The following is a 21,595-nucleotide window of genomic DNA, read 5'->3' as shown; positions in this document are numbered from 1 at the left end:
CGAAGGAGGAAGTAAACGAGATGTATTCCCAACGTGCTTTGCTTGCAATACATTTAAGTACACTTTCCATGTCCTCTTTGTGAAATGAAATTGGAAGTCCGTGGAAGAACCTTGAAGGCATAAGATCCCCAAAGTATCCTCTTCAATACAAACGGGTTACGAAAAAATACCCACTAAAAAGTTTCTATTTACATTCCCCATTTCTATTCCCATTGAAGTCAGTTTTTACCAATTGTGGGGTACGAAAATATGAAGGAGAAAGACTCGAGGATGTGATACCCAAAGTTATGCAAATAACATACGGATCGAGAGAAGGAAAAAAAACAATCTCTCTTTCCCGTGGGTTGATTGAATAAACGTACTACCAAGTGTTCCATTATACTGTACAATATATAGCCTACTCAATTGCAATTTAATTGAAACTTAGCAATTAGTGCCGTATCGTAATTTTAAAAGGATTATGTCCCATATTAGAAGCGAGCTGAATAAATGTTTGGATTCCAATTCTTAAATTGAACTTTATCAAAAGACTATATTATTAAATTTCGTACTAATGAGTTGCCATTCTAATTAAACAGAAGAGGTTTAATGAACATTTACAGAAAAATAATTAGGAGTTCTTGGAAATCGATATTTTCAAAGTGGCCGAGCGATATTTGTGTAATAGGTATGTGCTTCTAACAATCTAACAACGGGAACCTAAAATCCTGTTTCCCGGGAAATCTAAGCCCTAGTACATTGAATTGCTATGTAGAAGGGCAGTCAGCAGGCATGAGACTCCAATAAACAACTTAAGGTGCATTTTCATGCTCGCTAGTAGCGGGCAAATCCGGCGTAAGCTTTCAAATTTCGCGGGCATTTTTGACAGCTAGATTATTTGGATTTCCGCTTCCGCTATACGCGTTTTTTATTTTCATGCTTGCTCATTTGTTACCAGATGGCGCCATGTCTGTGCGGGGAGGCCAAAAACTATATTTTAGATTCGCTCTGAATGGCTGAAATAAGTCACGTGGTGTTGAGCTTTAGCGGATTTGAAAAGCTAAAGCGGGAAATATCTGTTTCGATTTGATCGGCGCGGAGAGAGAAAATCCGCTTAAGCTTTAAACTTTCAGCGGAATATTTCTGCTTTCGCGAGCATGAAAACGACTCAAGCGTGTAGCGACAGCGGATTTTTAGTGTGTTTTGCCCGCTACTAGCGAGCATGAAAATGCACCTTTTAAGGCTATGTTTCGAGACTGCTACGCAAGTATCGATTTGAAATTTAGCAGGATACCGAACTTATGTTTTTTCGATCAGACCAGGTGGAATATCTATTTGATAATAGCATAGTTTTGGAACTGAAGAGTTTCTTGACTCTTTTGAACGTAAATTCTACTACACTTTCAATAGGAAAAAGAGCAATATTATAGGAGCTACTGGCCTCAATATCTAAGCCATTCTGTATCAAATTACTATTAGCTGCCTTCTCTACAATAGCACATTATTAAAGTGGTGGACAGCTTTTATCTTTCGTTGATGGCCCTGAAAGTGCACCTTCTCTACTACAAGTGTTCGTTGATCAAAGTTTATTAATTAAATCCGGTTGAAATTCGTGGATTACGCGGTGAATTTCCAGGAACAAGCTTGTGGCTGCGAGCCTTTCCATTATTATCCGTTGTTCGCTAATCAATTAGCTTTTACCGGCTGTCTGAATCGCAAAGTGGAGATGCAGGGCCAGGATTTAGGGGAGGGCAACTGGGCCTCCGCAAGAGGGGGGGGCACAACAAATTGGGGCAGTAGTCTACTCCCGCCCCCCGATTAGGGGTCTCCACTCCTTTGTTGCCCCGGGGCCTCCACACCTCGAAATCCCGCCCTGTTGAAATAGGAGCAGAAGTTCTGACAAGATGTCAACGGCGGGTGGGTAAAAATTATGTGAAATACGTCACTGGAACCACTTGATACCAAAATCCAAGACTCCTTATGGAGTGGGACAGGACACCTAGTCCTTGTATTTCACGAGATTGCAGCTCCAATTACTTGAAGCTTGGATGAGACTGTAATGGATTGGAAAAGTTCGGTACCTAAGCTCGGGACACGTGATTGCCCAATATCGTTTTTATTTCGGTCGTCGTTTAGTGCTGCCATCATGGAGAAGAATTTTAAATTTGAGAAATTATTTCACCTTGTAAATGACGTAGGTTCGGCTAGTTTGAGCAGACTGCGTTCTTATCCCTCCGTAAATGGGATATTTCGTGAATGAAACTGTATAGTTTAATTTTGAAATGGATGAGGAAGCTTATTCACAAATTTATGAAGAACATAGTTACAGTTGTGTTTCGAACAAAAGCTGCCCAGGTAAATAGTTATTTCTTTTGCACATAATTTGGTCAAGATCAAATTTGTCTCTAAGCCTTGAACTAAAAATCCTAACTCAGACTTAAATGTTCATCTACATCAAATTCAATAATTTCTTAGTACATACTGAAATGAATTAATATTTTATACCGTTATTAAGTTAATATCTCTTCAAACCTGAGACTGAGATAGTCTCATCCAAGTTAAAACCGTTAACACTTCACTTTTAAAAAAGATATTGTGAAAAAAGCAGACGAGTTTTGAAAAAATTCTACAGTAGGTGTCTCTCAAGTCGTACGACCGAACTAAAAACCCCCAAACAGCCCCCCTTCTGTCCCGAGGTGAGGTACCCGCCGCCCGTGTTAGATGTATGCTATATTCCAATCCATTACAGTCTCATCCAAGCTTGAAGTACTAGGATTCGAAACTTAAGTTTCTTTTGAGTCACGCCTCTCCTCGGTCACGTGCCTCTGACGTATTTATTATAATTTATACCGACCCGTTGCTGCCTTCTTGGGAGTCCCTTGAAATATTATGGATGGGCTCTTAACTGCGCAATAAAATGGGCGTAAAATCTCGTATTGAAGTTGAAATTAGTTTTTAAGCCGAAGAGGAAAGGATAATAAAGGGGCTTTGGAATTTCGAGAATTTTACATGTTTATTTAGGGTTAATAAATATATTTAAGGCTAGGGAATTTGTTCGATTAGTTGATGAGTATAATTGCAAAGGTCTAAAAAGTATTTTCAATTACTTTTTCTTGACAAGCCCTCAATGTTAACTTAACAAGATGCGCGAGTGCACTTAATTTCTTGGTTCAAAAATTCGCTTGACTTCATTTTTACTCAATAACCTTTCGTCTGATTGAACTTTAATTAAAGTTTTCAACTGAAAGAAGTGATATTGGAGTTCTTTAGACCGAAAATAAATTATATAGATATATATTAAAAAAAACATAGTTTTTCATTATGCGAACATTTTTGAAAATGGCTACTGAATATGTTAGTAAACCCTCCAGTGCTATGGAATGTTCATAATGATTAATGTACAAAGGCTGTTTAGACTTTTTTCTCATTGTCTTTCTCTTTAAATATATTAGAGGTTTTGTCATTAACTGTGACTAGATTCAGCTCGCTTTTGCTGTAGGCACTTTATCCCCAGATTTATCACAGTGTCGTGAAATTTAATATGCTGGTTTTTACTTTCGTGTTTGACCTTTTCCAGAAATACATACAGCTTTTCCTGGTACATCGGAAACAAAGTCCGGGAAATGCGTTTGTTCATAAATATAAAGTAATGGTACGAATAAAATCACGCTTTTGATTTAAACTAGAATCTTCTTTAACCCATAAATTAAATATCAGAGCTACTTACCTTCCAATATCTGAGTTCCATGGGTTTCCTAATGGCCCTGTATCGATCAATGGCGATAGCCACTGTCAAATAATGCGAGGCGCAAATAGTGAAAGTTTGCGTAAATTTGAAACACCGACAAAGGAGGTCTCCGGCAAACCATTCCCTGGACTTGTAATCCCAAATAATTTGAGGGGCAGTCGCGCAAGCGACAACCAACGTGTCCGAAATGGCCAAGTGCAAGAAGATGACGTGGAAACGGGACCATCGTCTATTGTTCATGTTACGACACATCCAAACGAAGACTGCCGAATTGCCAAAAATCCCCATAATGGCCAACAAGGACAATACTGTCACTCTTAAAATGATCGAGAAGGGTTGCTCGTATAAACCGTACGAGATTTCAGTCGTTTTGTTTTCCCAAAAGGTATCATTTCCCCAGGAATCATTCTCCATGGCTATTGAACCTGCTGAAGAAAAAGAAACAATAACTGACTGTAGCCCGGTACACTTTATTTACTATAGACAAACAGAACCAAATTGGAAGCTTTATTTGGATTATCTAGGAAGGCATCCTGTCAGATGACTTAGATTTGTTTCGTTCGTGGCTTATTCGTATTAAGATCTAACTGTCTGCCAAGAAGCTTAGGTAATACACGTGGGAAAATTAATTTCGTTTTACGCCTAATTGTTATTACACTGCTTATGACACCATTTGAGAAAAGGTTCACGCCTTCGGTTACTGACGGGATATTGAAAATGTAAACGGCAACCACGTTTTAAGCAATATAGATTCATGGATTTCTTACGTCAATCATACCGATAGTACATTGATTAGAAACATAATTGGTTTTAAAAAGTTTCAAAAACAAGGAAGTACTTGTAAATATTCAATCTGCTTCATTCTCGATTAATTTACACTACACGACATAAATATTTTAAATTCAATTTAAATTTTAAATGAGCAAAAGCGATGAATAAGACGCGTGTCATCATCTTTTTCCAATTAATTCAGTAATTAGTAGCAATGAATGAAAACTTACTAGTTTTAAAATGGAATAAATATTTCTCCACTTCCTCCTGGGATGTTGTTTCGTTATGGGCCGATGTTGATCGAAGAACTTTCTAGTCCTTTTGGGTAAATACCGCGTGTATTGTTATTACAAAAATATTTGTCGTGCACCGTGTTTACGCGGTCAAGATCCGACCGAAAAGACAGGAAGAGACTGAGAGCGTCCTGAAAGAGAGCGTTCGTTCCGCGGAAGAGAAATTCTGCGTAAGCAGTTCTCAAAGAGCGGGCGGCATCTGGAATTCTTGGCAGGAATTTTCCTAAAGAGGATGACTTGAGTTTCTATAACAATTCGTAAAGAAAAAGGGGTTTACTTCAAGATCGCGATACTAACTTTATGGTGCTTCATTTCGCCACTCCCCAATTCAAATTAAGTCAGCTGCTAACCGTCAGAGAAATTAAATAAAAACGGACTGACGCTTTCGACTTCCTTCCTAATATTAGAGTAAATAGAATGAGAAGAATTCCATTATGATAATTTCCCTTTTGCAATTCGTGTCGAGAACGTTTCCCACCACATATATTATATCTATACGACGGATTGTATACTTCCCAATTTCCCCTTTTATTTCCGCAGGGGCTCTTTGCTTTAAGTGTTATAATATATACAGGGTGTATTTGATAAGTCTCGCTGGCATAAATTAAGTGGGATGTTCTTCGGGTGCACGATTTTGAGTCGAAAATGTAATTTCTATCTCCATTTTTACTTTCTAGACTATTTTATGGATGACCCCTTAAATTTAAGAAACTGAAAGACAATGATTTTTTTCTAATTTAAGTAAGGTGTCATGCCTAAAACAATCAAATCGCAACTCGAAAACAGTGTCACGTGTGGCAAAATGGAGATAGAAATTACATTTTCGACTCAAAATCGTGCACCCAAAGAACATCAACCCCTTAATTTAAACACCCATATGTAGAACGTCTTACCTCTGATTAGCGCGTGAGGTTACCTTGGTTTATATAATATGGCCATTATCAGAAGTGAGATGAGACTAGAAGTACTGAGCTAACCAAATTCTTCACTCGGCGAAAGTGAATATTCTTGATAACACACGAACGGTTGGCCCTCTAGTGGCGGTTTCAGAATTTCCCCTCCAAAACGTGAGACGCTCGCGGTGGTAGACGGCCGAACTAGATTCAAGCACCCGCGTCCGTGTTTCACCGCTTTAGGTTGAGGGGAAGAGGGTAAAAAAATTTTTTGGAACTCGACCAATTTTTTTCTCTCTAGCGTAGGCGCGATTGAAGCGGCGTAAAATCCTCAAATTTGTTCACTAATGCCAGGATCTATTATCAATGCTAGAGCCCTTCACTTCTAGTCTCATCTCACTTCTGCCATTATTCATTATGATAATAAATTAAAGCTTATAAGCTAATGAATGAGATACAGGATACTTTTCGACCTTTTAATTAAAGTGGAAACTTTTATCTTAGCCTGAAAGTTGAACTTTTATTATTATATTTTAGGTTCGGGCAATGAGAATTTTTAATTTTATTCAAACCCTTAAAGAACAAAAGAGATTCTGCTCAATACAGTCTACAAGTTCATCCTCTTTCAAACCGGTCTTTACAATTTTCTAAAACTGAAAAATAAAGTTTAGAAAATCGATATATTAAAGCTTTTTATCTTTTAACGTTGCAGACACGAAAGTTTTTCCAAAATGAACTTCACTAAAGAGCGCGTCAATGTCCAGCCTAACCAAACAGTAATAAATTTGAACTTTAAGGATGTTTAAAGGGATCAATATTTCTTTGTACCGATACCATACCACTACTTTCTACTACATCTCCTCTCGAAAAGTGAATTCTTTCAAATTCAAATTCCGCTTGTATTAAGAGCGTATCATACTGAACTGTCCGTACGTACAAGGCTAAGCTAAATTTTATTTCTAACCACTAGTCTGTCTAGACCTTATAAATTCATAGGAGCTGACTTTCAATGTGATATCGACTTTAAGCGAATGACCTCAAGGTTAATCAAAGGGGGATGACTATACGGGAGAAGCGAAAACATATGGAACCCTAAAAATGAATTTAATTTAGATACCCAAGATATGTCAATATTTAAATAAATAATTTAGTATTAATCCAGTTAGGGGATAACCGAATTTGTTAGTTTCGATAAGTACATAAGAATTATTTGCCTTCTCTTTAAATTTTCAGTAATTTGCATCATTCGATGAAATTGAGTGTGCGAAGAAAGGATTAAATTTTGATGCCTAAGTGCAACCCTGATAAGATTTTTCTACTTAAAGGGAGTGTAAAGAAATTTGGAAAAATCCTCAGGCACGAAAGGCATATGGTCATGGTCTCGTAGACTAGCGCCATGTTAGCACATATAAGGAAGGGTGTGATAGTGTGACTCACCCAAAAGTTTTGGTCTTTATGCTCCTTTCCAGCTTAGCGTGAGAATTAATTTCCTAAAAAAGCGCAGAGAGAGCTTATCTTAAGAGCAAATTTAAAATTGAAGCTTAAATTAAGCTTCTGCAGCACCGACTTACCCGAAACTTAATCCATATTACAGTTGTTTCCAAGGTACCGAACTACACGTGAACTGAAATCCAATCAATACTGTAGTTATTCCACTTTACAAATCATATAAGGCTTTAGCTATAAACCATTCAATTAACTAAATGCAGAGAAAGCATCCTACACGGGCGGGAGCCGACCTCTTATGTTATTTCCCTCGTAAGAGGCGACGCACACGGGAGGCTAGCCGACTCGCGCTGTGTCTAGAGAAGTGCTTCTTGGAGCGAGAGAAAAATGACCCAAGCAAGGTGATCTCCCCCGCCCCTGTGGTGTGTGTGCTTCTCTTCTGGAATTAATGGAACGGTCTATATGAGTTTTTACATTTAGATGTTCTCGAAAATTGAAATTTAGAAAAAACTCTATCCTATTTTACGCCTAATATTGGAACTTGGGTTCTACTGCTCTCGGATCAAATTTTTTAGTTTCTGATTTTGTATGCATAAATTATTATTCCAAAACAAAGCCGCTGTAATGTCGTAAACAACTCCCAGTCTATTTATTCTCGCAAAGAATATTTGTACGCAAAGGCTGACTGCATGAAGATTTATAAAAAATTTTGAACCCTACTTCGTTAAAAGAATTCGTGGAAAAATTTGCTTAATGCGCCTAATAACTGAAAACTAATTCCGGAAGTATGTTCTTAGTAAGGAGATCTTTTCCTAATGGTTTGGGGAGACATGTAGTCGTTGTTAGTTTGTAGTTAGTCTCGAAAAATAACTCTTGTAAATATGCTAACAAAATTAATTTGGAAACGGGTAATTTTGTCCAACTTGCCTTACGTTTTTAAGCAACTCAGTTTTACTCGTATTATTATACAAATGTATGTACAAAACACTGATGCACTTGTATCTTTTCATCGACCGCGGTAGTTCTTCACTATTATCAGTTCACTTCTTTCAATGTTATGGAAAACCTGATATCCGTTGTAGATTCATCCATGTCACAATGGTGGTCCAAATATTTCATCTTATCTCGTTTTCTTTGGAATCGGTAGCGTATTGCGATTCCCTTATTACGAAAGCATCCTCTTCGTCTTCGCCTCCTTCAAGTTTCCAATTTTCTTGTCGTTTGCTATTCGTCCATCCTCGTAATTCCACATCCTCAAGTTCCTTTTCAAATATTTAAATTTTGAATATACATTGAACTGAATGAAATTTTAGTTATTTTTAGAAAAGCAATCTTAGGTATTGGATAAACTCGGACTTCGTCCAACATCTGTCAGTACACAAATCGATAGAAAGTCAGCTAGGCTTAATTTGACTAGAAATTTAGCAAATATGTCGTATGTTGTTAAAGGACAGGATATCGTTCTTAATGAGATTCGAAACATTCTTTTCATCCCCGTTTTCTAATTACAATTGAATGAGACATTCTTCGTTTAGAGAGTTCCTATATTGTGATTTTACATTTTAAGTGTATGGTATTTAAATTGTAAATGCTAGACCTCTCGACTCTATTTCTATGGCTTTAAGAACACGACAGAATCTAAAAGAAACAAAACAGAAAATTATTCCAAAGTTTGTCGATTTCTATCGGTAAGCAACATTAAAAATTTATTTTAGAAAAATTCGCCCACATATAAACTTAAAACCAATTTCGCTTTAGAATACGTAACCATCTTATACGTAAACATCTTATTTCTTTCCAATATTAAAATTTATTCACGTGACAACTGGAAAAGCTTTTTAGATTTTGTCTCCAATAAAAATGATAAAATCGAACGAAGAGTTTGTGCCATTTCCCCTGTGTAATACTCGTTGAATTTCCGCGAGGGTAAAGCTAGGCTACATCTCATCTGATGTAGCCAGTTTTGTGCGTGACTCTTTAGGGACTTTGCATCGAACTTCACCCACGCGTTCTTAATTCGTTTCTCAAATGGAGTTTTAATTAATTTTGGAACTGAAAAAAAAAGAGTCCTTTCCCCTGTTCCTATCAGGTTAGATTCAGGTTGAAATTTCACCTAGTATAAACGCGACTCCCTATGACCTTAGGATTTCAAATTTTAAATCATAAATGAAAAGAAGCGAGGAAACAGGAAATATGTAAGGAATCTCTTCTTAATTAAATTAATTAATAGGTTTCTTTTTACCTGGGAGGTATTGTTGCCGTACGTCATGGGAGCTGGCGGAGACATTAGTAGATTCTGAATTTGCATTTGTTCCTCTTCAGTCATCGATCGTTTTCTTCGCTCTTTATTGGCCCATTTATGTAAGGGCGTGAAGAATGGTTCAGGGAAGTTCCCAAGGAACCTTCCAAAACGATTGTGTCTACGGGGCGGTTTCTCTAAGAGCACGACGTCGCATGAAGGTGCCATAGAAATTTCGTCCCAATCACTTTTCATACGAATATCTTTGTCAAAAAATTCTTTCACATTCTTTTCGGCAAACCTCGAAGCCCGACTCTAAAAATAGTTTCAAATCTTCAAGGACTGTTACTTATTTTTTTTCTTCACAAAGCTGAAGCTCAAGTATGGGTTCTTCGAAACATATCAACGCTTTAAAAACCTCAATTTGGAGACCGAACTAGCATGGTATCTATGGTATGGAACATATGAATAAAAAAAAGCATTTGCAATTTTATTTAATTTTCTTATTTTGGTTATTGTACTAAAAACGTTTCTTCTTAGATGTTGTTCTGACGTGGGAAACTTACCTAGCTCAAATATTTACCCTCTAAATTCTTTTTTGAATATAAAACTTATGGCTTAGAGGGACGGAATATGTTAACAAAAAAATTCTCGTGGGAGATAATGAAATTGAAAGGCATACCCTCATTTCTTCGTCGAATTTCAGTTGTTCTAGTTCTTGATAAGCCTCGATGTACTTGCTCTGTACGTAGGTAAATTTGTCGATGCATCGAGTTCCCACGAGTACTAAATAGAGTGCGTAAAATAGTTTAAAACCCAAAATTGCTTAGCAAATAATGTATTCAATATCTGATTTCTCTTATTTCTGCCTTCCAGAACTTTGAAAGGTGATACCGAATCAGTTTACATATCCTATTTTAGATAAGGGCTAAGTAATGGGGAAATAATATCCAGTAAGTGCTCTTCACTCTTCACCTTAATGAGAACTTAAATGGATTTAATATGATCCTTTGAATAATAATGGAAACCAACATTAGAGCGCCTAGGGTTAGAAGGGTTCCTTCATAGACGTAACTGAGGGGGATACTTTTTAAGCGGTAGCTGTTTGTTCAGGAACGTAAAGGCGAAGGGTGAAGGTAGGCGAGGGAAGGACTCCTTGAACAAACAAAGAATAAACTTTTTATGCCTACTCAATTTATCCGTTTTAAGGTGACAAAGCTTTTAACAGAAGTCGTGGGGAAAAAATATTTTCTCTGTTGCTTCCAAGGCTGGAATCGTCTATAATTTTACTCTCAAATTGAAACTTCCATAATTTATAGCATCTAAATTTACCACGTACTAAGATATATTTGCTTATCAATGACATACATCGGTTATTATAATAATGAATCCTCAGTAAGTAGATAGGGGATCTCAAAATCTCTCCGGTCCCGGGAAGCTTACCAGTCATAGTGATGAGGATGACAACAACCAAGAATATCCAAGCTATCACTTGGGATTCCGCAATCAGTTCCCTATTTTCCGTGCTGTTTGCTATTGGGACGCAGGGAGTCGTAGAAGACATGCACATATAGTAACTGCAAATTAATTAATTGAGAAACTAGGCCGTGTACTTAACCCTATTAATACAATCCTTCCATTGTTTATAAATAATGAAGGTCCCAGAGTTTGTTAAGTACCTGCCATCAAGAAAAGAAACAAAGATCCAGGCGGCTGGAGCTACCAAAGCTCGAGCCAATAAGGTAACGCAAACTCCACTGGTTCTTTTTAGTCCGTGACTCGTGGATTTGGATCGATGGTAGCATCCATGGAGCAACCTCCACGTAACATTATTAATTATTAGGCCTGCCAGGAGATTCGTAAAATTATATGTTTCAGCGCAATCTCCTCCATTCTTTTCCAACAATGGGCAAACAAACCTAAGGTAAATAATACCGTAGCTGGTCCCCATATAAAACTGGCGCCGTAGATTTCGCTGGAAGGTTTGCTACAGGGACACAGAAAAGCTACTTTTCGAAATAATTCCTCGCCACTGACGGTTACCACTACGACGATGCCATTAACGAAACTAGTTTCGTGATTCCTAACTGAATCAGTAATCTTACTAAGAGCTTCGGCTCCCGGTAAAGTGTCTGCCATAGACCTTTTTTTCTACCTGTACTATTACCTAGTTATAATCTGATTAGGCAATGTTTTCTTACATTTTTCACAAAAAATTACGCCTTTATAACTTGCATTTCGCTTCAGAAGCACCGCTTTAAAATTACATAAAAATCTAAAACTGTTTTTGCGTCCTTGCTGTTAAAAATTCCCCTTAACAATTTCGAGATAAAAAGCTCACATCCTTATCTCTGGTGTATGTGGGTCTTGACACTTGAAATTTACCGACCTTTCTTATCTGTTTTATACTAATTCAGGTTTTTGTTATTTGATGTACGTGCGTGTTTTACTTAAAATATATAAGCCTTTTACCTAACGGATCAAGCGAATTAATTGGGAAGAAACTCTATCAAACCACGTGTTCTCTATTTTGTCCGTTCAAATATCGCGGTTGCACCATTAAGGGGAATAGATTTTCCAATTCAGTGGCGCCCTCTAATGGCGGCTGAAATAACTAGAAAGAACGAAATTAAGTATAGTTTAATTTAAATATTAAACGAAAGAAAAAAATATAATCCAAGAAGTTATTCTTATTTCAAATACCAATTTAACATCATCAGTTCATCACTTTGGTATGCTAAAAATTTCTAAATACATTATCTTAGTTAATCATAATTATGATTAGATTTAACCTCAGTATAGCTTGCTACCCGTTTGACCTTATGTACGTTTTGAAAAATATTTTAGTATAAAAATTACCAACACGTCTACAAATGAGATGAATTATTTTTAAATCATTTAAAAAGTAACTAAAATTAAAACATTATTTTAAATCTTATTTGTACAATTTATTATCACTTCAAATACAGATCTTTGAGATGAAATCATGTAATACATTTTGATAATAATGCATTATCTAAAACAATAAAGTAATATTACATAAATTTTATTAAATTAAAATTTAGAAATATAACACTTTAAATATGGTAAATATTTTTCATATAAATTAATTATTATTATAATGTAGCAATTAATATTTATAATTTTAATCACAGTATAATTTTTCCGATAGTGACATGACTCCACCACTTAATGAAATTATGGAATGGCACTGAATTTTGGCATTCACATTTAAATCTTCACCTATAAAAGTAAGATATAAGTAAGTGCTCTTAATTTTATAGCCTTCTAATAGTTCCTACATCAAATACTCCCAAAGAATAGATGAAATCCTTTAATTTAGCTTTATCCATTCTGTTTACAACACAGTACACTCATTCCTTAGAGAATAAGGCTTCTAACAAAGAATACTGTTTAAATCTGAAAGATTATAAAAGGATTTATTTAATAGCAAAACAAAATTAAATTTTGAATTATTTCTCACTTGCTTTAAATAGTTTTTAAAGCCTAGATTATGACAAGTTCAATTAAAATCATACTAACCCTATAAGACACTGGGGAAAAATGGGTGAGGAAGGGGTTAATAATATTAATTTGACTTTACTGGACTACATGACATCGAAATTTATGCAAATGAGGCACCTCCCGAAAAGCATTCTGGGAGGTCACGTGTTACACCATATAGAGAATTGCCCTTTGTCGGGGCCGTTAATTTTTGCGCGTATTAAAGAAGTATTGCATTGCTTTTTATCCCGTAATATCGATTACTATTCATTAAAACGGAACGCCACGCGCGTAAGACGGTTGTAATTCTTTAAATTACCGCGTAATTAAGTTAAATACGATACCCTAAAAGCTAGGGAAATGACAAACGTAAGTATAAAGTAACCCAACCCTGGGGTTTTGTAGATCAAAATCTCTCCTCAATGGCTGCTGCTGCGCCTCGTTTTTAGACCCCCTCGCAACCCCGACTCTGCTGCCTAGAAACCAAACGAGCCTGTTTTATAGTTCAATTCTTAGTCTTTAACCCGGTTTAGGGTCCTAAAATTTAGTGATTATGGATAAATGATTATGCCAATTGGTAAAAAGAAACTCCTTATCTGCAGAACGGTATTTAGGGAAAATGTTTAGAGTGCCCATTGAAAATATTGAAACGTCAGAGTCAGAGAAGAAGACGTGATTATGCGGCGAGGGATACATACATGTATGGTACCGGATATAGATTGACTTCTTTATAAAGGGATGGTTCATAAAGTTTTCACTTTCACTTTTTATAAAGTACTTTTGACTACGTGTTAATTTGTTATTGTACAAAATTAAGATTAAGGCATTTTAATGCCTCTCCTGCATGAAATTAACCCCCAGGTTGTTAATAAATACGCGATTTAGTGGCATAAGGGGTCGTCTATAAAGTAAAGATCATTTAGTACTCTTTACTAAATCCCTCATCGTACACTCACTAACCTAACTGGTTAATAAAATTATTTAAAAGGATTTATGGAGAAAAACCAATGTGAAGAATGATTAAATAAATAAATAACATTTATTTTAAACTATAATTTGAGACATTTCAATCACTGATTAATGTTAATGTTTTTGTTTTTTTAATTCTAGGTGGTGTAGAAAATGGCTAGCATGCCTATATTATTTCATTGCAATTCTCTGCTCACCAACACCGAGCCTGAAAATGAGAAAGAACCATCATTGAAACCACCTACTTTGCTGATACAAACAGCCCCTCAATCAACACCCCAAACGTTGGAACTGACTGTCAATGTTCAAAATGACATTGCTGGAAACCGACGTAACTCTTCTGACAGTATAGGATCTAATACAAAAGAGGATCTATCCCAGGATACTCTGAACCAGTTGAACAACCACGTTTTACCTCCTTTCAGGGCATCCCTGCCCATTTCTCCTTGGTTGAAAGTGGTTGTACCACCGGGAGGATTTAAATGTAATGATTGTGGGGATACATTTTTGTTAGAGAGTAGTCTAAAGCAACACCTGGAAAGGAGATCAGTGTATATTCAGTTCCCATGCGACGTTTGCAACGTGTCTCTGGTTTATTACAATCGGTGTTCTCTCCTGGCTCATTTAAGAAACCATAGAGCTAATGGAGAACGTGTGGACATGTCCAAAGCTAATATTGGGCCCTTAACTAAAGAGCTTCTTATTGGAAATATGGTCAGTCCTGTTGTTCAACCCGGGTCAAATGGAGCCTCGACTTGCAGCATCTTGCTTAGTCACTTGAGTAGGGAAACGGCAAATGAAAATCACGCTGCTAATACTGGCTATACTAAAGGAGGGAAATATCGATGCCCCGAGTGTTTCCAATTATTTGATACTCTGTCCAACAAGGAAGATCATTTTGGGAACAAAATAAGCAATCCTAATGCTTCAACCCAGTGCCCAAAATGTTCTATGGTTTGCCCTTCAAAGTGTAGTTTACAAGCTCATCAAAGGATTCATATGAGAATACACCCTTACGTTTGCCCGGAGTGTGGAGATCAACATTTAGGAAGCTGGGAGAAATTTATGACTCATTTAAACCAAAAATGCTTCCATTTCAGCCGTCACGTTACCTACAATTGCTTCATCTGCGAATCACTTCACATGTCATCTATGAACTTACAAAATCACATTCTTAAATCACATACCAACGTGTATTTTAAATGTCAGGCGTGCCCGATGGCCTTTAAAACACCATCCACTTTTGATCATCACAAAAGAACCGTACATAAATTTGGTGATGCGCATTGTAAAACCATATTCAAGTGCCCCCTTTGCGAAACTGTTTTTCACATTAGGGACAAACTTTTGGAACATTTGACTGTACATATTAAGGAACAACTTATAAACACCAAATACATATTTAGATGCTCGGAATGTCTGGCCGCCTTTAATTCTAAAATACTTTTATCAACGCATACTGAGACTTTACACCCTAGACCGAGAGATCCCAATGAAAGCTTTGAAGCTAGTTTGGGCTTAAAAACGCCCTTACCGGCGTCTAATAACGTTACAACTGCGCAGTTATTAAAATTAGACGAACCAATAAATGCAAACAATAAAGAAGAACCTATTAATTGCGTCATCTGCGATCGCATGTTTCAGAATAAAAAGAGTTACAACACTCATTACAAACACATTCATTCGAACGAAAACGCTCCTCCGACAGTCACATGCAATGTTTGTAAAGCCGGTTTTAAAGAAAATAAACTTTTAACATGCCACGAAGAAGTTCACCTGAAAGAAGGGAAATTTGTTTGTTTATTGTGTCACCAAACGGGTTTTTCATCGGAAGATGAATTCAAATCACATTTGAAAAAACATATAGAAGATTTAACTTTCCCTTCTAACTGCGTGACCTGTAATGACCCTTTAGAGAACTTTGATTCGGCTGTAAAACATATCGGGAATAAACACTCTGTTGATTTGCAACCTCCACCCGTAATTCCACCAGAAACCACAGTACCTGTAGTAGAGAATGGGGTTGACCCGGGAACTGAAGGTGCACCAACTGAAGATGAAGGGGTGACGGAAACACCCCAAAGACGAAAACACAACTGCCACGTCTGCGGAAAATCATTTCCAAAGAAATCTCACTTGAGAAGACATTTAAATCGGGTACATCGAACACTAGAGTCAATTAAGAAAATGGTTACTGTGGTCAGTTCAGGCACCCTTTCTGTACCAGAAAATGAGTCGGATGAAACAAATTTACCCCCAATTAAAATCAGAATTCCATTACAGTTGGTTAAACAGGAACCGCCGGATTACGTAGAAACCCCCGAAACTTTACCAGATTCTAATAGTAATTCCCCTACAATGCCTCAGAATCATACTAGAAATTTCCCTATAATTCCAGCGAAAAAATTAAGGCTATTTAGCGCCAATGACTCATTGGAAGACTACATTTGTGCCAAATGTGATTTTACTTGCGCTAAAGAGAGTGAATTTAAGGAGCATATAATGATGCATAAGAGAGACTCAAATTCTCTACAGTGTCCCGAATGCGGGACATGTTTTGTAGTGGAAACTTCTTTACGTAAACATTTAGTCGTTTCCCATCGTATTCCCAATGTGGAGGATTATTTAAAAGAAGCTAAAGACAATGCCCAAGGTCTGACCAAAGATATAATATGCAATTCCACCACAAACACTTGGCAGTGTAGAGTATGCTGCAAGAGTTTCGATGACGAGGCTAATTTAAAATTTCACATGAGATCTCATGGAATGGCGTTTATAAGATCAAGACCCAAACCTCCACCACCTATTCAATCTTCTTGAGACTAAAAGCATCCTCCCTATTAAATTTTAATGTATTGAACCCATAAATTTGAATTATAAAATAAATCATGTTCTAAAAATTCTCAATTATAAATATTTACATTTTTCGATTTTTATTAATCCTTAAATTGTTACCGGTTTGTGTTACTGGTATAAATTAATAATGACAAAATTTCTAACCCAAATAGAAAAATCATGACTAATTGCGGAAATTATCAGCCTTAAACACATCTTTATTTATTGAATATTCGTTATTGTTTTCTTAATTCCAACGAATAATGTTTATCATAAACCCGTTTAAAAACAAACTTATTACAAAGTATTTAGCAATGAATTTTTCATAGATTTATAATTCAACAATATTTTGCTTCTCTGTGATTTTTTTTTTTTACATTAAACTTTTGTTGTCTTTTTAAAATATAAAAACATAGGATTAACATATTTTGTGTGGATTCAAATGTAAATTTGAAATAAACCTGGGAATACCCTGTCAATTTCTATATCATGTTCATGTGTCCATTTTAGTACCATAAATCAAGTAGAGCTAACATAAAGTACGATTTTTATCCATCGACAATGTAGGTCATTCGTATTTGATAAAAACCAAGAAAAGAAAGTGCAAGTTACGCCCAATCAAAATATTGTTGAGTCCAAAAACTTGAAACATAATCAAAAATGCAAATGACTGGATTTCGTTTTGAGTTGAAATCGTTTTGGGTTTTTATCTACGAAACTCCTATTACATTGTTGACTCGTAACGTTTTTGGGGAAGGTATAGATTACTTTACAGTTTGTTTTAAGACCATTAAAACACAGAACCCCGATATACGCCTATAATTGCTAGACCGTTTTCAGAGCTGCCTACTATATTGTTAACCATATGTTGTGGGTCGTGTTTATTTAGGAAGTTTGGTAAACGAAAACCGCCTCGAACAGTCTTGATGGTCATTTAAAAACGCTACGCTTGAATTTGCAACAGTAGGCCTTGAAGCGGTCAACGCGAAATCATATTTATGGTTACTTAGTGCAACTTCATCTCATAAATTTATTATAAATTGCGCGTTTCTTATTCAAGAAAGGTATAAAGTCATGCAACTCCCCCGCCAAATCTTTTCCCCAATGAGAAGTGCCTCCCCCATTCTTTGACGGGTAGTTCTAGGGTCCGGTAATTGTCGATAGTAATGACATTCAGTTAGGCGATTCGACCGTGCTGTGTAAGTCGCACCTGTGTTCTTTCCGATCGCCGAGACTCCTAGCTGTTATACGCAATTAAAAACTATAATGAATGCGCTATGGGATCCTCGTCTACTAGGGATTCCCTATCTATAACCTTACTATGGAGATGACCTCCGTTTTCTTGGCGTTCCTCTCAGCTTTGTCGCTTCTTTTGACCTTACTCTCAGGTACGATAAATTAACTTTTAATCAATAATCAATGTACGGTAATTAGTTTTAAATTCTGTGGTTAAGCTTTTCCACTAAGAATGGTACATGGATTTTATTCCTTTTTGGACCCCTATTTGAGTCATCTTCAATGATTAATGTTTTTGGAACAGTTCTTTAGAGAAGTTTATATCAAATTCTTACAATGTTCTGTTCGAAAAGCGTTTCGTGTTCGAATAGGAGTAGCTGGGTCTTACTTAACTTAAAATTGCATAGAAGGGTTACTTTGTCAATTGCACTAAAGAAAAACATACCAAAAAGTCTTGAATATGGTTTCATATGGGGAAACTTGGGTAGACGTAGATTGGTTGAAAAAGAGATCGTGCGAATATGTAATTTCGGGCGGTTCTTACTCATAATGGAAATCGCTGATTATGAATAATTAATAGTCCATTATTAAATTAAATCGTGTCGTGGCCGGCTTGGAGTTATATTGTTATTGAGAATAGGAAAAACAACCCTTTATACCCAGAACATGTTTTATGGACTGTGTGTAGAAAAAGAAAGGAATTTACTCAATTTAGGTAAAGTAAAACTTGGGGTAATATAGGAGACGTCGCCGCCTTCTTGGGTCTACTCCCCCCTCCTTACCTTGAAGATCGTTTTTTTTTAACTACATTTGCCTACTCTTTAGCTTAATTAATCTGCTATTAATTACATCAACCTCGTCTAAAAAGTTGACAATATTTTAGGTAATAATCAAATTGTTTTATTCGAAATATGTTTACTCAGAAACCTCGCTTGCCAACAAGGAAGATGACACACACCATGAATTTACTCGAGAATTGATCGAATACGCTCTTGTAGACGAAAACATCGTTTTAATCTTCAATAAAACAAATCGTAAATTAATCATTCTTTTTTCGTTGGGTGCTGGCAACTTTGATGAAGTTATATCCGCGTCTGACAGTATATTTGTCTGGGGAGTTGCTAGACATGGCTTCAAACCTTCCAGGTTGACAGCCCTAAGCCCGATTTCCTTTTGCTTATTATTATTTTTCGTGTCTATTAATTTGATACAATTGGATTTTCTTAATAAACTAATCAGCCAAAGCCGTTGCCGAAGTCAAATCCCAAATGGAGTACTTTTCCAACCTTAAGAAACCGCAACCACTCATAATTTTTGGCTTAAATGGCGAAACTCACGAAGATTTTCAAAATAGCTTTAACGAGACTGTTTATACTTTGACATCATTCTTTTCGTCTCAAAACCGCGTGGTTTACGTTCTTCTTATGGATTTCATAGGGGAAGCTATCATTCACGAGGTTTTACAAGAGGAAAATTTGTTGTAGTCCGCAGTCCGCGGTAATTTAATCTTGTCCATTGGCAGGTAAACGCTACAGAAGTTAAAAATACCATAAAATGGATTTACTTGGGTGATAAGAAGCATCTTGAAAAGTACACTCCAGTCGCTTGCGACCTTATCTACTTTCAAGTAAGCATCGCGGACTTTTGTAAAACGAAGTATAGGTGTCAATGTATCTAAAATTATTTCAAAGAGGGACGGTGTCATCTCTGTTCCACTATCAGCATTGGGACGATGTTTGGAAGAACGTGAAGATGTTTCTATTTTAACGTTAACCAACGTTTCTCTCAGTCAACGACTTCAATACGGTAGAAAGCTCTACGGTATAGAACTACGGGTTGGCGTTTTTCAAGTTAAGCCGTACCTGGAATTCTTTAATAACACGTGTTTACCCAATAAAAACCACGATAAAGGGCCGAAAGGGATATTTTGGGAAGTTCTCAATACCATGGCGGATTTTCTGGATTTTAAGTACATACCCTACACATGATGATCGAACGCGCCTCCATTTATAGCGCTAAGATTTTATTCTTTTCTTTTTCACTCTACTTTCAAGATTTGAGCTTGTGTGCTGCTCAGATAAATTTAGTGGAATAGTAAACGCGATCGTTGCAGAAAAAGCCGATTTTACTTCTCCAATGGTCCCGACGTTAGATCGTATGGCGCTGATTGACTACTCGTTTCCCGTTTATTTCGATACCTTTAATTTTATGACAAAGAAACCTGGAGAAATTCCTCGAGCCTTCGCTGTTGTGCGACCCTATCACATCGAAGTAAATTCTACCCAAATATTTTGTATTCTTTCAAGATTTGCCTAAATAATTAATTTCCTCGATAAGGTTTGGTTATCGATTATCATCAGCATCTTCGTAACATCTTTCTTTATATCATTATTATCCATGGAGTATTCCAGGGCCGATAGGACTTTCCATACACAGCTTTCTTACGCCCAAGCCTTATGGTGTTTGTTTGGCGCTCTGACTAATCAAGGTAAGCTGAAAAAATGTCTAATGCTTGAAGTCTTGACGCGACTTGGATACGTTTTGTTCAGGAAACACCGTTTACGTTGGTCCTGGCACGCCAGTTCGTTTGGCATTGAGTTCTTGGTGGATTTTCTCTTTGACTATCGTTAGCGGATTCAGCGGTACTTTGATATCATTCTTGAACGCTCCATCGTTAGAACCAGCGATAAACACGGTTGATGAGTTAGCGCATCGCGTCAATGAAGGGCAAATTAAAGTTGGAAGTACAAAATCAACCTCAATTCAACAATGGCTGGAGGTGAAGTGTCTCTCGTTAAGGAATAGTGCGTCTTTCACAACCATTTTTATTTTTCTAAAAGCGTGAAAGATTTCCTTCCGTATACTACAAAATTGGTAAAACTGCCAGAGAAAACCCCGAAGCTTCATACGTTAAGAACTTTGACGTTGGAGCCAAAAGAGCTCTAACCGACAAGTACGCCTTAGTGGCTAGTCAAAGCGTACTCTTGTCATCGGCCATCAAATTAGGGGAAGACAACTTTCACATTTCGGACGAGAGAGTATCTATGGCCCATACGTCATTGGGAGTGGCAAAACCCTCACCTTTAACCGCGCCGTTCAATTTGCTGTAAAATATTGTTATATTAAGAAGGTATTGCAAAATAATTATGTTGTATTTTCAGGTTAACGAAACTCCATCAGTCTGGATTGGTGATTAAGTGGAAGGAAGACTACTTTGAGCGGTACAGAGCTAAGTCGATTATTTTTCGGAACGAAAGTTCCATTGAAGAGTCAGGTAAAAGCCAAGAAAAACCACTGAGCTATTCGGAGGTGATGGGCCCATTCTGTATATGGGGAGCTGGCATCGGTCTATCTTTACTCTTCTTTCTTGGTGAATTAATTGTCCGATTAAAGCATTGGATGCATCAAAAGCTAGCGGCGAAGCGAAATATTCCCTCCTATCCAGGTGATAAGAAACTGCGAACAGTTAGAAGAAAAATGTCCGACCGAAAAATGTTTCCCTCTACCTACAATCATAGTCCGCTTCAAGGTCCAAATGCAATGATGTACTAGAATATAATAATATTTGCGTGATTGGCTATTTTTCTGAATAAAATCTAATATTTTAACAAAATGTCTAGTTTGTGTGGGAAAACTTCGGATGCATGCGCGTATTTCGGTATGTCCTCCAAAATCGGCATTC

General features: G+C 36.8%; 4 protein-coding genes and 1 long non-coding RNA gene across 13 annotated transcripts; 3 read left to right on the top strand and 2 right to left on the bottom strand.

Annotated features, from left to right (window-relative positions):
- Positions 1 to 3,540: 3,540 nt before the first annotated feature.
- LOC149692193 (uncharacterized) lies at positions 3,541 to 7,838 on the top strand. Of its 5 annotated transcripts, XR_016382644.1 has the most exons (3): positions 3,541 to 4,112; positions 4,211 to 4,334; positions 6,222 to 7,838. XR_016382644.1 is itself a non-coding variant. In XM_089867867.1 (2 exons), the coding sequence occupies exons 1-2, from the start codon at positions 3,915 to 3,917 to the stop codon at positions 4,274 to 4,276; spliced, it is 264 nt and encodes an 87-aa protein (XP_089723993.1). In that variant the 5' UTR covers positions 3,541 to 3,914; the 3' UTR covers positions 4,277 to 5,093. The 5 variants fall into 5 exon arrangements, 3 of the variants coding, with proteins under 3 accessions (XP_089723993.1, XP_089723991.1, XP_089723992.1); XR_016382643.1 differs by having other exon boundaries at positions 3,541 to 4,334; XM_089867867.1 differs by lacking the exon at positions 6,222 to 7,838 and having other exon boundaries at positions 4,211 to 5,093.
- A 361-nt stretch (positions 7,839 to 8,199) lies between these two features.
- LOC149692192 (calcium homeostasis modulator protein-like) lies at positions 8,200 to 11,512 on the bottom strand. Its single transcript, XM_089867864.1, has 6 exons — positions 11,289 to 11,512; positions 11,049 to 11,214; positions 10,813 to 10,946; positions 10,052 to 10,155; positions 9,373 to 9,684; positions 8,200 to 8,392 (listed from the first exon to the last, which is right to left on the bottom strand). Exons 1-6 carry the CDS (start codon positions 11,506 to 11,508, stop codon positions 8,246 to 8,248), a joined length of 1,083 nt encoding a protein of 360 aa, XP_089723990.1. The 5' UTR covers positions 11,509 to 11,512; the 3' UTR covers positions 8,200 to 8,245.
- A 780-nt stretch (positions 11,513 to 12,292) lies between these two features.
- LOC149692191 (uncharacterized) lies at positions 12,293 to 13,050 on the bottom strand. 2 transcript variants are annotated; one of them, XR_016382646.1, is made up of 3 exons: positions 12,913 to 13,050; positions 12,672 to 12,789; positions 12,293 to 12,612 (listed from the first exon to the last, which is right to left on the bottom strand). It is a non-coding gene; the product is annotated as an uncharacterized LOC149692191 (long non-coding RNA). The 2 variants fall into 2 exon arrangements; XR_016382645.1 differs by having other exon boundaries at positions 12,854 to 12,990.
- Positions 13,051 to 13,103: 53 nt separating this feature from the next.
- On the top strand, positions 13,104 to 17,162 carry LOC149692190 (zinc finger protein 532-like). 4 transcript variants are annotated; one of them, XM_089867860.1, is made up of 2 exons: positions 13,104 to 13,242; positions 13,984 to 17,162. In XM_089867860.1, exon 2 carries the CDS (start codon positions 13,996 to 13,998, stop codon positions 16,660 to 16,662), a length of 2,667 nt encoding a protein of 888 aa, XP_089723986.1. In that variant the 5' UTR covers positions 13,104 to 13,242; positions 13,984 to 13,995; the 3' UTR covers positions 16,663 to 17,162. The 4 variants fall into 4 exon arrangements, with proteins under 4 accessions (XP_089723986.1, XP_089723988.1, XP_089723987.1 ...); XM_089867862.1 differs by lacking the exon at positions 13,104 to 13,242 and adding an exon at positions 13,445 to 13,573; XM_089867861.1 differs by lacking the exon at positions 13,104 to 13,242 and adding an exon at positions 13,482 to 13,578.
- Positions 17,163 to 18,285: 1,123 nt separating this feature from the next.
- Positions 18,286 to 21,574, top strand: LOC149692189 (glutamate receptor ionotropic, delta-1-like). The gene is made up of 10 exons (XM_089867880.1): positions 18,286 to 18,628; positions 18,837 to 18,947; positions 19,153 to 19,370; positions 19,436 to 19,540; positions 19,605 to 19,882; positions 19,968 to 20,184; positions 20,251 to 20,401; positions 20,463 to 20,692; positions 20,754 to 21,019; positions 21,075 to 21,574. Exons 1-10 carry the CDS (start codon positions 18,580 to 18,582, stop codon positions 21,463 to 21,465), a joined length of 2,016 nt encoding a protein of 671 aa, XP_089724006.1. The 5' UTR covers positions 18,286 to 18,579; the 3' UTR covers positions 21,466 to 21,574.
- The last annotated feature ends 21 nt before the right edge of the window (positions 21,575 to 21,595 follow it).

Source organism: Phalangium opilio, unplaced genomic scaffold (genome assembly GCF_054372755.1).
Source record: "Phalangium opilio isolate 3A_F unplaced genomic scaffold, DU_Popi_V2 ptg000024l_1, whole genome shotgun sequence".
Classification (NCBI taxonomy): Eukaryota; Metazoa; Arthropoda; class Arachnida; order Opiliones; family Phalangiidae; genus Phalangium; species Phalangium opilio.
The sequence above is the reverse complement of the archived record's forward strand: the minus strand, read 5'-3'. Positions and strand labels throughout refer to the sequence as shown.